Genomic DNA, 17,610 nt, shown 5'->3' with positions numbered 1-17,610 from the left:
GACAGCTGTATATATATATATATATATATATATATATATATATATATATATATATATATTTACAACTTAATATACATAATATACATAGAAAGCATATACAATGCAAGTAAAGCATCTACTTTAATATTTCAATAACCTTTGTGAAAATAAAATGTCAAAATATGGGTTAAATAATGTTCCGTCATCATTCAGTGTAACAGATATATTTATGCAAAAACAAAATGACATTCTTTTTCTGACATGTACTTATTAAAATATCTAAAGGAAAATGTAATAATATAATACATTTTACATACATAATACATTTTATTATATTTTAAATTATTAAAAAGGTTTTGCTGACAAAAAAGTAAACTGTAGTGTGAAGGATAATGGCAAAGACAAGTAATGATTTCAAATGACAATTAATTAGTATTTGGGGGCTGTGCTGTGATCCTCAAATAGAGTATTTTAATGTAATTTAATGTTTCTTGTTCTAAATATGCATGACAAGATTTTTTGGGTGTATGAACTATTGTTACACTGAATGACATTTTAGTGAGTGCATGTCTCCTGTAATTCAGGGTAAAAATGTATTATAGATTTTATCCCTAAAAAAAAAAAAATAATAATAAAACAAAACAACAGGACACATTCTAATGTACAGGGAGAAACCATCATTTGAAGCTGTATTAAACTTTTATTGTTATTGTGTAATAGTAAAACCCATATTAATTCACAGTAAATGCTGTTCCACAATCACTCCATCTCCTGCAGTGAGTTTGGCCACTGTAATGTATTTGAAAATGCAGCATGATGTGCATGGCCATCTAGTAATGAAAATAGTTCATAAATCTATTGTCAACAAATGTGGAGCTTAAGGTCTCCCTGCGCTGTTCCCGCCAAAAAGAAAGCAAAGAAATAAACATAAATATTACTAAATATAAGTGTTATAAAATATATATTTTTTTTAAATCCTGCATTTTTATTTTACAGTACAGTACTACTAAAGTAATGCATTTCCTTAATGATTAAATTGTTTTACAATTTAATATAACAATAAAAACAACTATTATTATTATTATTATTTGTATAGCAAAGCAATTAAGACAGCCATAAATAGCAGTACTAATTTTACTATTGTAAAATAAAATTATCAATAATATTATCGATGTTGTTGTATGGTCATATAGAATAGGTTCCATAAAACAACAGGCATGACTTGCGCTATATTCGTAAATTTAGTTCTTAAGCTGTTTTCTCATGCATAATATATTGCGTCACATTAATGTTAAAGTCTCTAAAACTGGACTTCAACTATGCTTCAAAATTTTGACTAAAGTGCATTTCTATTTATAGTAAAGCAGTACATTTCTTCATTGATTTCATTTTTATAAAGTAATATAACAATATTACATTACATAATTAAACCATTAATGTAATAATAATAATAAGTATGTGTGTTACAGAGTGAAGCGTGGCGGTTTGCAGTTCATGATTCAGTGTTGGCATCATCTTGATTATGAAATCAATATAAGCATTATTAAATAATAGTATTGTAATTGTACTGTTCTAAAACTAAAATTATTTTTATTTTACAGTACAATGGTATTACTACTAAACTAGTAAATGTCTTTATTGATCGAATTTTGATAAGAAGAATTATTATTATTATTATTATTATTAGTGTATAGTCATATACAATAGGTTCCATAAATATAACAACAGACATGATTTGCACTATAAATCATAATTGATCATTGTTTTCTCATGCTTACGTTTACACAGAATGTTGTGGCACATTTATTTGACAATATCTCTTCTTGACAAAATGATTTAAACATATCACCTATTTTTTGCATAGTCTATCAATTAATATGCGATTACAAAAAACACAAAGTGCTGTTTAAAGTGTTCCAGATGAAGTGAAGCATCTCAACGGCACTGCCCAAATACCCCTGTACTATTTATGTGTGTGTTTGCATACTCACTTTTGGCTGCTTTTAAGGTCATCTTCACTCATGCCTTTGCCCTCTGATTTCTGAACTGTCCATGCTGCTCTCCTGAGGAAACACAACATCACATCACGTTCACCATCTCTCTCCTCCCACCCCAAGTTTGTACAAGACCATATGTAAGACCACAACAAGGTGAAAAAGAAGACACACAGGAAGGTCAAATAAAAACAGTCCTCGCAAGTGTTTCTCTTGTCGGTTGTGTATGTTTCACTTCCTCACTTTTTATATGATACTTCCACCCTAAAGAGTGTGTTTGTGTGTCAGTGTAGGAGTGAAGAGAGCGTAAAGAAACGATGAATGTAACACAGTTAATCTGGTTCTGATTCTGGATTAAATCGATGTCACTCACAGACCGAGCGATACAGTAGATGCACACATGCATGCTCACCCACACACCATAGACTGGTTTCCTGTTTCCTATCTTAGACTAAAAGTTCAAAAGGCAAAAATAAAAAGGCCACTGAATTAGCACACAACAATGTGCAATGCTCTCCAACAACCCAAAAAATGCAACCGATTGACTTGTTTTCTTTGAGAAATCACGCCATTAAATCAAATTGACAAAGATGTATTAAACAGGTTAAATGCATAATGACTCAATCAAAGTATTGCTGATGTTCTCACTTTTGCTGAGTTCAGCATTTCAGTGGAAAACTGACTCATTGGGGTTTGTAAACTCCCCTGAAATCATAAAGAAAACAAGAAAGAACCATTATCACAGCCCATAAAATCGAACATATGCCATCTCAAATAAATCATATATTATATCTACGTAGTTAAAGATCATTATCATTTAAGAACACTGCCTAGCCTTTAATTTATTATTTGGTTGTTGGCTGAATGTTATGTTTTGTAAGACATACATGTTTGTTTTTGCACTGCAGTGTTTCAGGGATATGGAATATCAATCATTCATTCGTTTTTTTTTTTAAATGACAATAAAACCACCTGACCGCTTAACCAATGGCATGACTTATTTTTTATAATGTAATAAAAACAACAGTTCCCAAGAATTTCACGAGCACAATACCGTTATCACAGAGCATAAGATATCATGAATAATCATTTAATAATCGACTAACTTTACAGTTAGAGTTGAAATTTAACTGAATGAAGAATTAGCGTCAGAAAATGTGTGACCCTGGAGCACAAAAGCAGTGTTAAGTCGCTGGGGGATATTTGTAGCAATAGCCAACAATACATTGTATGGGTCAAAATTATAAATTTTTCTTTTATGCCAAAAATCATTAGGATATTAAGTAAAGATCATGCTCCTTGAAGATATTTTGTAAATGTCCTACCGTAAATATATCAAAAATGTATTTTTGATTAGTAATGTGCATTGCTAAGAACTTCATTTGGACAACTTTAAAGATGATTTTCTCAATATTTCGATTTTTCAGAATCACCCTCAGATTCCAGATTTTCAAATAGTTGTATCTCAGCTAAATATGGTCCTATCCTAACAAACCATACATCAATGGATAGCTTATTTATTCAGCTTCCATATGATTTATACATCTCGATTTCAAAAAATTGACCCTTATGACAAGTTTTGTGCTCCAGGGTCACAATTGAGAATTTCTGATAAACTGAGTACTGTCCAAATAATTAACACAGCCATCCAAACGGATATTATATTATATTATATTATATTATATTATATTACGGGGCTGTTGAATGCTTGAATCTGATTGGCTGACGGACGTTCTAAGTTGTGCAATTATTTTCAGGGAAACGCACGGCGAATGTAGTTCCAGGCAGCTCTTGACCGCATTACATGTCCATATCACTTCGCCAAATGATTTCTGTTATTTCAAAGGTCCTTACAGCCTTCAACAGCAAAATAACCAAAACCCACAACTAAGCTGATATAATTAAGGAGGAACATTTATTACCTATTTATTATATACTACATATTTTAAGAGAATAAGATCAATTACGCAGTTTTAATTTGGCGGTGATTGTTAGTTCCCAGCATGCTTTGCACATGGCTGGATATGGAGATTATATGGAGAGTCGGACTTGTAACCCAAAGGTTGTGGGTTTGAGTCTCATACCGGCAGGGATTGTAGGTGGGGGGAGTGAATGTACAGCGCTCTCTCACACCTTCAATACCACGACTGAGGTGCCCTTGAGCAAGGCACTGAACCCCCAACTGCTCCCCGGGCGCCGCAGCATAAATGGCTGCCCACTGCTCTGGGTGTGTGTTCACGGTTTGTGTGTGCGGGTGGGTTAAATGCAGAGCACTAATTCCAAGTATGGGTCACATGTCAGTATCACTTCACTAAATTTGTGCATTAGGTGATATTTTATGTTTGTTGTTTTTTTCTTCGGTGGAAAGAAGCCTCTGTTAATATTTAATGTTCAGTTATATTTGCCATTTGAAAGAGTTTCTGTTGTATTGAGGTTTCTGTCGTTACCATTGTGCAAACGAGTAGAGCTTACGGTTAGGTTGTGGTTGTGGTTAGCTGCATGCACTAACACAATGAGACATGATGCTTTGCTCAATGAGCAGTAGCTTTGCTGACACCAGTGCAGTTACACGTTTATTTATTTTTTTCCTTTTTGAGCTGTCTAGCGGTCTACAGTCTTTTAACTGTACAAGATAATTCAACTTCAAATCCAAACAGGCCTTACTCAAAATCATAGACATTTGCAAATCAACTAAAAAATATTTGAGCACATTGCACTAATAATATTAAAACCATTATGTCATAGATTCAATAATTTAGGAGATTTCACATGATTTATTCAGGAAGATTCCATGAAAGAAATCAAGCCTTAAAAACTACTCAAAACTAGTATGTGTAATATTGTTACCATATTTATTTTATTTATTTAATTTTTACAGTGAATGTATGATAACACATTATGGCTAATTCATGCCGAACAATTAAATGTATTAATAAAATACTTACAGTACATTAAATAATCAAACATGCTTTAAAAATAGTTATGACCTTCACTGATAAAAAATGATTTCGTGATGAAGTAAATAATTTAGTTCAGGCAAGAATTTAAAAGAAAGGGTAAATTGTATATTAGTACTCAATTTAAGCTTGTAGAAATTAAAGTTCGAACTTATAAGTATATTTTACTTGGAATTGGTTGTTTGAGTAAATATCAAAGTTATGATCCTGTTGTGCCCATCATGCACTGAGGCATGAATAATTAATACAATTACATTTCTCACTGCTTTCGAGTTGTATTTACACTGTTTTATGGTTGCTTTTGTTGTCAGGTTTAGTAACTTGCTGTTTTGTGACATCTGAACTCAAAATGACCCATTCATACTCAAACACTGTCCACTGATTGTTACCATCATGCATTGTGTACCAAGTATTGAGTGCGCTTTATTCATTTAGGTAATAACTCAATTGAGTAGACATATTATTTACGTACAGTACATGTTTGTAAGTGAACCACATGCTTTAATAGCATGTTTCTTTTTTTTCAATGCTATTTAGTTTGAGTAAGTGACTGGGTGAAATGTACTTGAGTATTGCAGAGTAAACTTACTTAATCATACGCTAGATTTAATTATATCTGACTTGACTTGACTTGACTTGACTTAAACTTAAAATAGTGAAGTAGAAATTACTCATCAAACTCATCTAACTGGCCATGTTAAATGTACTTATTTCCTTTGCTAATTTTACATAACTTAGTTAAGTAGATTTTACTTAATTCCATACTTAAATTTTACTTTTAAAATGCAAAAAGAAAAATTAAGTTTATTATAGTTTTTTTGCCAGTGTTTTCTGATTCACGTCTGCTACCTTAATACAAGTTTATCTCATGTGATGCAGGACAAAAATACATCGAATGGACATCAACTATTTCACAAGCTCTGCAGCTCAACAAACATTTTTTAATTCCGATTAAATTATTCGAATACTATTTACAAGGGTGCAGTCAGGATCCATCAGCAACCATCTTCAACACCATTAGCAGAGCAGAAAAGCACTCATCTAAGTCAACATTTATGCGATAAATAAAACTCAATAAAGTGTCACGTAACAAACCACACAGAAACTATCATAGAAACCTGATCTTATATTTGCATTGTGCAATCAAACGCAGCAGTTCAATAAAAATATGAGCAGCAAATGACAAATGAAATCGGGTTCACCACATGACTAGCACTGGAGTTTGTTTCCACTACTTCCATTGGAAATACGTGAGGCTGGAGCACAAAAGCAGTGTTAAGTCGCTGGGGTATATTTGTGGCTATGGCCAACAATACATTGTATGGGTCACAATTATTGATTTTTATTTTATGCCAAAAATCATTAGGATATTAAATAAAGATTGTGTTCCATGAAGACATTTTGTAAATTTTCTACTGTAAATATATCAAAACTTATTTTTTTATTAGTAATATGCATTGCTAAGAACTTCATTTAGACGACTTTAAATGTGATTTTCTCAATATTTCGATTTTTTTGGCACCCTCAGATTCCAGATTTTCAAATAGTTGTATCTCGGCCAAATATTGTCCTATTATCCTAACAAACCAGACATCAATGGAAAACGTATGTATTCAGTTTTCAGATTATGTATAAATCTCAATTAAAAAAATGATTAACCATTATTGACCCTTTTCACACAAAGTATGATTTACAGGGACAGAGTTTCGATGTAGAAGGTGTCGAAATCCCTTGCACAATATTATGTTGTGACTTCAAAACAAATGTAACATGCTGTGAGATTAGAAAACTAATACTTTAGGACATTAGCGTCACATGCACAGCTTCATAGGACTGGGTTTTCTAACATTTGCATTTGTGAGTTGAAGTGATCCAGTATGAATCTTTCGTGAAACTACAGTTCGACGAAACAGCTCAAACCCACGTAAAAGAAAGTTAAAATAGCAAGGCTGCATCAGAAGATGCATTTTTATATCACTTTCGCAATCATTAACACTATCAGGTAGGTTTAGGGTTGGCTTTGGTGTAGGGGGTTTGTTATTTTAAAATTTTAAAATGTATTATTAAATAGTGAAATTAACAATCTACAATGGATAGTACTTCTATAGCTGTTATTAACCTTGATGTTACAAATGGGCTTTTATTTTTACTCTTCGCATTCATTTATAGGTGCTGATTAACTGGCAAACCGATCAATCGTTTAACCTCTAATTCATAATAAATACATGTGAAACCAGTGCAAAGACAGCTTCACATTATGTACAATAAGTCTGAAAAACAAAACTGAACTTTCTGAGTCACGTCTGAAGACGTAAAAATGCAAAATAAAACCAGTAACTGCACAATAAATGAACTACATTATCGTGACGATGCTCTAACATTTTAACAACATCCCTTAATAACAAATGTGGATTTTAAATGTCACTTTAGTCCATGTCTCTACATTATTCTCATTGTATGAAGTCCAGTCTAATGAACTACTAATGAAGTGTTGACATCAGATGCAAATGTTGCGGATAGATGTTCCCTGAATGTTTGAACATTAATAACCACTCTTACTCACTTAACTAAATTAAAGTAAAACTTTAACATCAATCCCAAATCATGTATTTGCATCTAACCCCTACCACCTCTCTCTGGATGGCACAAGTTTTATAAAGGTCACATATTGAACATGCATTTTAGCACCACTCACTAGACATTTCACTTTAAAACTGCCACAAAACATGCAGTAAGGTATTGCAGAAACATCACCACAAGCACGTATTTCCATTGAGGCTGGGTCAACAATAGAAGATTGGAAAAAAGTCTGATGAGTCTCGATTTTTGCTGCAATATTCAGATGGAAGGTTCAGAATTTGGTGTAAACGGCATGAAAGCATGGATCCATCCTGCCTCGTGGTGGTGGTGTAATGGTGTTAGGATATTTTCTTGGCACACTTTGGGACTCTTAGTACCAATTAAGCATTGTTTAAAGGCCACAGCCTACCTTGTATTGCCATATTGTTGCTGACCACCCTTATCTATCTTGTGAAGGCTACCTCCGGCAGGATAATGTGCCATGTTACAAAGCTCAAATCATCTCCAACCGGTTTCTTCAAATGGCCTCCAGAGTCACCAGATCTCAATCCAACAGAGCAGCTTTGGGATGCGGAGGAACGGAAGATTCACATCATGGATGTGCAGCTGACAAATCTGCAGCAACTGATGCTATCGTGTCAATATGGACCAAAATCCAGCACTTTGTGGAATCTATGCCATGAAGAATTAAGGCAGTTCTGAAGGCATATGTATATGGTTTCTTCCACTTTCTCTGACATATGTGGTCCCAATTGGATGGTATGGTCTTGGCAACTATCCTGAGTGTAAATCCCTTTTGATAATATCTGAAGGCTGTATTACTGATTATTAACTCTGCTTTCCATAATTCCCTGATGTTTCTCATATAGTTTCATCAGTTCTAGCATGAATCTCTCTCTTGATCACACTCATGTCCAGAGGTGGCCAGGTGCTGCATTGAAAGTCACTGGCCAAGGTCATTTTTTTGGGATCAAACAAGATTCATTTTCCATCTTCCCAGTTTATAAGCAGATTTAACAATGTTAACTGCTATTTAATCACATTCTTTGCTGGCCAAAGTTCTGGGACCATATTGAAAATCTGGGAATCAAAACTAGTTCAAATTGAGAAATATAAAGGTATATATATAAGAACACATTTTGGTTTTAGGTTTTAGGACAACTTTGATGAAAGGTTTTGATCTTTTTTTTTAAGCAAGAAATAAACAAATAAATAAATAATGACTACCGTATGTTTTTACCATCAGAAGAAACCCAAACTGCAGTGATTCATATGAATTGCTGGAAACTGCAGCAATTTTGGATGCATGAATCATTAGATGACATTAAAAAACACATGTAATCGCAATGCAGTCCTAACACATCAATTACACATCATTTTAAATCTTTATCTTTGCCACTATCCGTCAAACCACTACATGTTACCCATTTGTCAGCAAGAAGTTTTTAATCAGCTAAAATATAATAAAATGTAGTACAATCACATACTCTTTTATATATTTTAATAAGTACAGGTCAGAATTAGTATGATGTTTCATATTGACGTAAACCTGATACGGTGAATAGCAATGGAACATTATTTCACTTATATTCTGACATTTTATTTTCATAAAATTACTGTAGACACTTTACTTGCATTTGCTATGATTTCTATGAATATAAAATCACTTTTGTAAATTTAATTTGATGCAGACATATCAGAACGGACGTCTTGTCTCTGACCTATATACTGTATATATATATATATATATATATATATATATATATATATATATATATATATATACTTTTTCCAGGCAGTCTCACTCAAATGTCAAACTATGCCAATATGAAGTTCATTTTGTGCAACTGAATCATTCTAAATGTCTGTGGAAACTTGATGTGAAGGAACAAGTTGTAATGAGCCATGAAAAAAAGGATTGTTTTCACGAGTTAACTTAAAAACTATAATTTGCAAACTTGCCATCAGTAAAGTATCGATAAACACAACTTCAAAAATCATGTTGATGCTGCTGCTCCGGGACAGAATGGCAAACTTTCTGACTGTGCAATGAGCATATGAACAACCCTAAAAAACAATAGTCTAAGACACAACTCCTCTAAAGTGCACATAACCTAGTAAGCAATAAGCTGCAAGAATGGAAGAGAGAGAAAGAGTAATTAAACGATTATATTCTCTATACCACAAAATTTTAACATGTATTTAAATTCATTTATGTGCAGTTAAACAGTATAGTTTCTTTCAATCCATATGAGAGATGGCATAAAATAGCTATGAGCTGTTGGAAATAGAATTCAATAGTCTTGATAGGCTTGAGTTCACAGCTCCTCCGCTTACCCAATTTAACCCTGGCTCTGCGTCCAGACACAGCCATCATTCAGCAGTCAGAGCAAAGCTGTTGCGTGTCCCAGCATGCTCAGCCTAAGAGACCCTTCTCTGAAACACTTGATTCTAAGTGAGATTCAATTAACATATTTGACATTAACAAGCAAACACGTATGCTTTATCTTTTTGGCGTTGAGTAATAAGCCACATGGTGGGAACAGTCTAAAACTCCCATAATTCATTATAAATGAAAGGTACTTCATGTCAATTGATTATTTTATGAAGCAAACTAAAAGATAAGACTATTTACTATACCTTTAAATATTATTATATCAATATGTTGTACATTGCATACTGTACATTGATCATTATGATCTGTAATTATAATGCATTAGCTAATGATAACAGATACAACTTTAAAAATTAAAAAAAGCATTATTAAATGTTGAAATTAACCATCTACAATGAACAATCCTTCAACAGCTTTTGTTAACCTTAATGTTACAAACGGACTCTTATTCTTACTCTTAGCATTCGTTTATTGTGCCGATTAATCGGCAAACCGATCAATCGTTCAACCTCGAATTCAAAATAAATAAGTGTGGCACCAGTGCAAAAACACATTATGTACAATAAGTCTGAAAAACAAAACTGAACTTTCTGATGAGTCGCATTTAAACTACATTGTGACATTGCTCTAACATTTTAACAGCATCCCTTAATAACAAATTATTCTCATTTAGGATTTGAAATTTCACTTCAGACCTGCTTCTTCAACATTCTTATTGTGTATACAAAGAAGTCCAGTCCACTAATGAAGTGTTGACGTCAGATGCAAATGCAGCAGACAAATGCTCCCTGAATGTCTGAACATTAATGACCATTCATACGCAGTACGCACCTAACTAAATTCAACTAAAGCTTTAACATTAATCCCAAATCGTGTAATTATTACATCTAACCCCATCACCTTTCTGGATGGCTCAAGTCTTCCACTTCTGTTCTGCACGCTTTCCATGTAAAAAACACACAGAACCGCATTCAAGGTGCGTCTAATGAGCACCACATGCTGCAAGACCGTGAGGCCACGGTCCGACCCGACCTCTGAAACAATGCTAGTCTGTGTAGCAAACGGAGAGCAAACAGAAAAATGGGTGGTGGTAGTTTAGTGGTTATGGCTGGTAAGGTAAATTTAACCTCAGGTAGGAACACATGGAGAGAACCATGCCACCACTGTGCACTTAAACCAGCTATATTGAGTATTATGTTGATATTATAGTTTTGTGTCGGTGGTTTTCGTGGCATTGACATTTTTTTTGTACATTTGAAAAGTGCAAGGCTTCTCAAATTCTTATTTGGGAATATGAAAGTCTTAATGGAAAAAGGTACTGCAGTGTACCTGCACTTCAGTTTGACTTCATAAGAGTAATAAGCTTAAAGAAAACATTTACCAAATAATGAAAATTTACTCTACCTCATGTCATCTGAGATGTAACGGAGTTCATTATTTTAAGAGAACGTATTTGGAAAAAAATAGCATTACATCACTTGCTCACCAATGGATCATCTGCAGTGAATGGGTGCCGTCAGAATGAGAAACAGCTGATAAAAACATCACAATAATCCACAAAGTAATCCACACCACACCAGCAATTAATGTCTTGAGAAGCCAAAAGATGCAGAATAATATTAATTAGATAGTATTACTAGCTTGATAATAATAATAATAATAATAGTAGTATTAATAATAATCTTCTTGCTATCTTTGATACATGCTACACTCTCGTTTATTGGCACAACCCTAGTGTGAACAACCTTAAAAGCAGAAGAGTCTTTGTTTTTTGTGTCTGGATGGGACAGCAGTAAAGAGACATTTTTATATAATGTCATGTTGCAGTTCAGTCGCGAAACAATATAATTTTTGATCATGCAGCCTTATATCAACATGAATATGTTACATTTTTTAAAAATACAAAAAATAGATTCGATATATATTTTACATACAAACAAAAATTAATCAAAGAATAAAAAAATTAAAAATAAAAATTAAACAGCACAACTGTTTCCTAAATTGATTATAAATCAGCATATTAGAATGATTTCTGAAGAATCATGTGACACTGAAGACTGGAGTAATGATGCTGAAATTTCAGCTTTGCATTACAGAAAAACATTATTTTTTAAATATATTAAAACAGAAAACCATTATTTTAAATTGTAATACCAGTAATACTGCGCAATATTACTGATTTGTTCTGTATTTTTGATCAAATAAATGAAGGCTTGATGAGCAAAATATATGGAATGTTTAAAACATTAAAATAGTGATGTTTCCAAATGTAAAAAACACACAGAACCGCATTCAAGGTGCGTCTAATGAGCACCACATGCTGCAAGACCGTGAGGCCACGGTCCGACCCGACCTCTGAAACAATGCTAGTCTGTGTAGCAAACGGAGAGCAAACAGAAAAATGGGTGGTGGTAGTTTAGTGGTTATGGCTGGTAAGGTAAATTTAACCTCAGGTAGGAACACATGGAGAGAACCATGCCACCACTGTGCACTTAAACCAGCTATATTGAGTATTATGTTGATATTATAGTTTTGTGTCGGTGGTTTTCGTGGCATTGACATTTTTTTTGTACATTTGAAAAGTGCAAGGCTTCTCAAATTCTTATTTGGGAATATGAAAGTCTTAATGGAAAAAGGTACTGCAGTGTACCTGCACTTCAGTTTGACTTCATAAGAGTAATAAGCTTAAAGAAAACATTTACCAAATAATGAAAATTTACTCTACCTCATGTCATCTGAGATGTAACGGAGTTCATTATTTTAAGAGAACGTATTTGGAAAAAAATAGCATTACATCACTTGCTCACCAATGGATCATCTGCAGTGAATGGGTGCCGTCAGAATGAGAAACAGCTGATAAAAACATCACAATAATCCACAAAGTAATCCACACCACACCAGCAATTAATGTCTTGAGAAGCCAAAAGATGCAGAATAATATTAATTAGATAGTATTACTAGCTTGATAATAATAATAATAATAATAGTAGTATTAATAATAATCTTCTTGCTATCTTTGATACATGCTACACTCTCGTTTATTGGCACAACCCTAGTGTGAACAACCTTAAAAGCAGAAGAGTCTTTGTTTTTTGTGTCTGGATGGGACAGCAGTAAAGAGACATTTTTATATAATGTCATGTTGCAGTTCAGTCGCGAAACAATATAATTTTTGATCATGCAGCCTTATATCAACATGAATATGTTACATTTTTTAAAAATACAAAAAATAGATTCGATATATATTTTACATACAAACAAAAATTAATCAAAGAATAAAAAAATTAAAAATAAAAATTAAACAGCACAACTGTTTCCTAAATTGATTATAAATCAGCATATTAGAATGATTTCTGAAGAATCATGTGACACTGAAGACTGGAGTAATGATGCTGAAATTTCAGCTTTGCATTACAGAAAAACATTATTTTTTAAATATATTAAAACAGAAAACCATTATTTTAAATTGTAATACCAGTAATACTGCGCAATATTACTGATTTGTTCTGTATTTTTGATCAAATAAATGAAGGCTTGATGAGCAAAATATATGGAATGTTTAAAACATTAAAATAGTGATGTTTCCAAACGTTTGACCAGTACTGTACTTCTGTATGATAACAGAAAACTGGCTTGCAGAAAGAGCATCACAGCTTGAGCTAGTTTAAACCTCATAAATTGTCAATGAAAAAGTGCTAACTCGCTTAGATTTTTCATATCTTGATTTTACTGGCTAGCTAGCTACTGTATAAACACTTTTTGGTATTTACGAGATAAATTTGAATCCCATAGATCAAATATATTTAAAATATCAAAACTTAGCTGTAGTCTTCGGCAGGGCCGGATTATCCAATGGGCATTATGGGCACAGGCCCAGGGGCCCGTGCGCACTTGGGGCCCAAGCAAGGGGAAGAAAAAAAATTTGGAGTGTCTTTACATTAAGTGCAAATAGCGCGCTTGTTGGCAAACGCTATTTACAGTAGCTCCGCCCACCAATGTCTGGTTGACACTCAATATTAAAAAAGACGCATTGAATTCAATGGCTTCAGTGGTGTAGGCAGTAGAGATTCAGACTCATAGAATTACCTTTTGACGCGATCGACCCGGGTTCGAGTTCGCCACTCTATGGGCCTGCTTGTTGGCAAACGCTATTTACAGTAGCTCCGCCCACCAATGTCTGGTTGACACTCAATATTAAAAAAGACGCATTGAATTCAACGGCTTCAGTGGTGTAGGCAGTAGAGATTCAGACTCATAGAATTACCTTTTGATGCGATCGACCCGGGTTCGAGTTCGCCACTCTATGGGCCTCATTCATGAAACACGAGCAGAACGAATTTTTGTGTAAATCGTTCATAAAGCCGTTCTGACATTAACTTTCGAACTCATGAAAATTTTCGTATTTTCAAAATGTTAGTTGGTATGAAGGATATGTATACCTGCTCATGTGTTAATGGTGTGTAAAACGTTCTGTGTTCTTTTTGGCAAACTGATGACACTGCGTTTTGATGCACTGCCATCATAATATTTTATAAGTTCATTAGCTTTTTTTTTTTCTTTTGGAGCTGAGACTATTACTGCTTTTATACTATTAGACTTTTTTTTTTTTTTTTTTGCATTTAAGAAATATACTGGAGCCAAACCTGAGAAGCGAGTCCAGAATATTCTACTGTGTACCTGGACACGTAACTTACGTAGCTGTAATTCATAGGTGGGGATTATGTTTATTGTGAATGAGCATGCACACGCGGTCTATTTACGAGTGATTGGAATTCATTAACTATCAAATCTGATGTTTACAAAGCATTTGTGAATCTGTAGGAGAGTTTTCGGGAAGGAAATTCAAGGGCACCTCAGTTGTGGTATTGAAGGTGGGAGAGAGCGCTGTACATTCACCCCCCCCACCTACAATCCCTGCCGGTACGAAACTCAAACCCACAACCTTTGGGTTACGAGTTCAACTCTCTAACCATTAGGCCACAACTTCCCCTCGTGGAATTATGCTATCTATATAAAGTACAGATAGCATAATTACTATTTACACTTGTTGCAAAGATTGCTGCTGGTCCAGGAAAGCATTGTTGCAATCATGTGATGTAAATCCTATAACCTGCTCATGTGTTAATGGTGTGTAAAACGTTCTGTGTTCTTTTTGGCAAACTGATGACACTGCGTTTTGATGCACTGCCATCATAATATTTTATAAGTTCATTAGCTTTTTTTTTTTCTTTTGGAGCTGAGACTATTACTGCTTTTATACTATTAGACTTTTTTTTTTTTTTTTTTGCATTTAAGAAATATACTGGAGCCAAACCTGAGAAGCGAGTCCAGAATATTCTACTGTGTACCTGGACACGTAACTTACGTAGCTGTAATTCATAGGTGGGGATTATGTTTATTGTGAATGAGCATGCACACGCGGTCTATTTACGAGTGATTGGAATTCATTAACTATCAAATCTGATGTTTACAAAGCATTTGTGAATCTGTAGGAGAGTTTTCGGGAAGGAAATTCAAGGGCACCTCAGTTGTGGTATTGAAGGTGGGAGAGAGCGCTGTACATTCACTCCCCCCACCTACAATCCCTGCCGGTACGAAACTCAAACCCACAACCTTTGGGTTACGAGTTCAACTCTCTAACCATTAGGCCACAACTTCCCCTCGTGGAATTATGCTATCTATATAAAGTACAGATAGCATAATTACTATTTACACTTGTTGCAAAGATTGCTGCTGGTCCAGGAAAGCATTGTTGCAATCATGTGATGTAAATCCTATATGATAGAGGATGCGATCATAGGCTGTAACCTGTGAGTGTAAATACTCTATAAGCTAGAGGTGTTTGTGTGTGTGTGGGGGGGGGCGACAAGACATTGTGCCCAGGGGCCTCTGAATTCCTAATCCGGGCCTGGTCTTTGGGTTCAAATGCAGCAAGTGTGGCTTCAGAGAAAATGGAGGGGAATCCCCCTCTTAGGTGACTAGGGGGGATTGTGTGTGGGGGAGGGTCATTTTTAGACTTCTGTTTCGTTATTATCTCACCTAAATGTTTGTTCAGTCAGTGTATTTGTTTTTACAATGGTATAGCCCAATTTAGTTGCACAGTATATTACTCACAGCACAAGGAAGTTTAAAATTTTTTTTTGTAATATTCATGTAATTTACATGTATACTTACCAAGATGGACATTTTGATATTTTGTGTGCAGGATTTAAGAAATGATCTGTTCATGTTATGGAGGAAAGCACAGTGCATGTAGGGGGTGTGGCCTCAATAGTCCTGCAGTAAGCAGTGTGCTGTGGGCATGTGGTTGAGCAATGTGTAGGGTAGAAATTAAACTGAAATTGCATTAAATCAGGTTGTTTTAACCAAGATTATGCGGCAAGATATTTTCTCAGCTCCATTTAAGTACCCAGTACCTGCAATTTTGCAAATTACCAGTTTATTCCCATTAATTCCCGTTAATTCCCGGAATTGTGCAACCCTACTAACCAGTCAGGTTTCAGGAGTGGCCATTCAACTGAGACTGTGCTACTGTCAGTCACGGAAGCCTTGCGGATTGCAAAAGCTGATTCCAAATCATCAGTTCTTATTCTGCTGGATCTATCTGCTGCTTGTGACACTGTCAATCATCAGATCCTCCTGTCTGCCCTCTCATCACTGGGCATCACAGGGATTCCACTTCGCTGGTTTGAATCCTATCTCACTGGTAGGTCTTTCAGGGTGGCCTGGGGAGGGGAGGTATCCAAAGCACATCAACTGGTCACTGGCATTCCTCAGGGATCAGTTCTTGGACCCCTCCTCTTCTCCATATACACGACATCACTGGGTCCCATCATAAAGGCACATGGCTTCTCCTACCATTGCTATGCTGATGACACACAGCTCTATCTCTCATTTCAACCAGATGATCCAACGGTAGCTGCACGGATCTCAGGCTGCCTGGCGGACATCTTGGCATGGATGAAAGGACATCACCTACAGCTCAACCTGGCAAAGACTGAGCTTCTTGTCTTTCCTGCCACTCCAACTCTACAGCATGATTTCAACCATCCAGCCATGTTCTTCTAAAATTAAACCATCAACTTCGGTCAGAAATCTTGATGTAACCTTTGATGACCAGCTGAATGGACTACTGCAGTGCTCTTCTGGCTGGACTTCCATCAAGCACAATCAAACCTCTACAAATGATTCAGAATGCAGCGGCACGACTGGTCTTCAATGAGCCCAAAAGAGCCCATGTTACAGCCCTCTTTATATCCTTGCACTGGCTACCGGTTTCGGCTCACATCAAGTTCAAAACATTAATGCTTGCAAATAGAACAGCCACAGGCTCAGCACCCGCCTACTTCCACTCACTACTACGAATCTACATCCCCTCCAGAAGTCTGAGATCCGCTAGTGAGCGACGCCTCGTGGTACCATCACAGAGAGGCTCAAAATCACTTTCCAGAACATTCTCGTTCACCGTTCCTAGCTGGTGGAATGATCTTCCCACCCCTATCCAGAATGCTGAATCCCTGACAATTGTCAAGCGACAGCTGAAAATTCATCTCTTTCGACGCTACTTGACTTCATCCTAAATTTAAAAAAAAAATAATAATTGTCTTTCTCTTTATTTATTCCTTCCCTTTCTAGCTTGTACTTATTTGAACAATGCCTGAAACTTGGTATTACGAGCACTTCCTGTGTCTGTTTGCCTCTTTAA

General features: G+C 35.1%; 1 protein-coding gene across 6 annotated transcripts in view; it reads right to left on the bottom strand.

Annotated features, from left to right (window-relative positions):
* LOC107566292 (CMP-N-acetylneuraminate-beta-galactosamide-alpha-2,3-sialyltransferase 4-like) overlaps positions 1-17,610 on the bottom strand; it is a 47,862-nt gene that overhangs the window by 20,608 nt on the left and 9,644 nt on the right. For 5 of the 6 annotated variants that reach the window (XM_016251691.1, XM_016251696.1, XM_016251697.1 and 2 more), the window contains exon 2: positions 1,971-2,042. In XM_016251691.1, coding sequence (XP_016107177.1) covers positions 1,971-1,992 — 22 coding nt within the window. In that variant the 5' untranslated portion in view covers positions 1,993-2,042. The remainder of the gene's footprint in view (positions 1-1,970; positions 2,043-17,610) is intronic. The other variant, XM_016251694.1, reaches the window with a different exon arrangement.

The sequence above is a fragment of the Sinocyclocheilus grahami genome, unplaced genomic scaffold (assembly GCF_001515645.1).
Source record: "Sinocyclocheilus grahami isolate Dianchi unplaced genomic scaffold, SAMN03320097.WGS_v1.1 scaffold1067.1, whole genome shotgun sequence".
NCBI classification, from domain to species: domain Eukaryota; kingdom Metazoa; phylum Chordata; class Actinopteri; order Cypriniformes; family Cyprinidae; genus Sinocyclocheilus; species Sinocyclocheilus grahami.
This window is presented reverse-complemented; position numbering and strand designations above follow the sequence as displayed.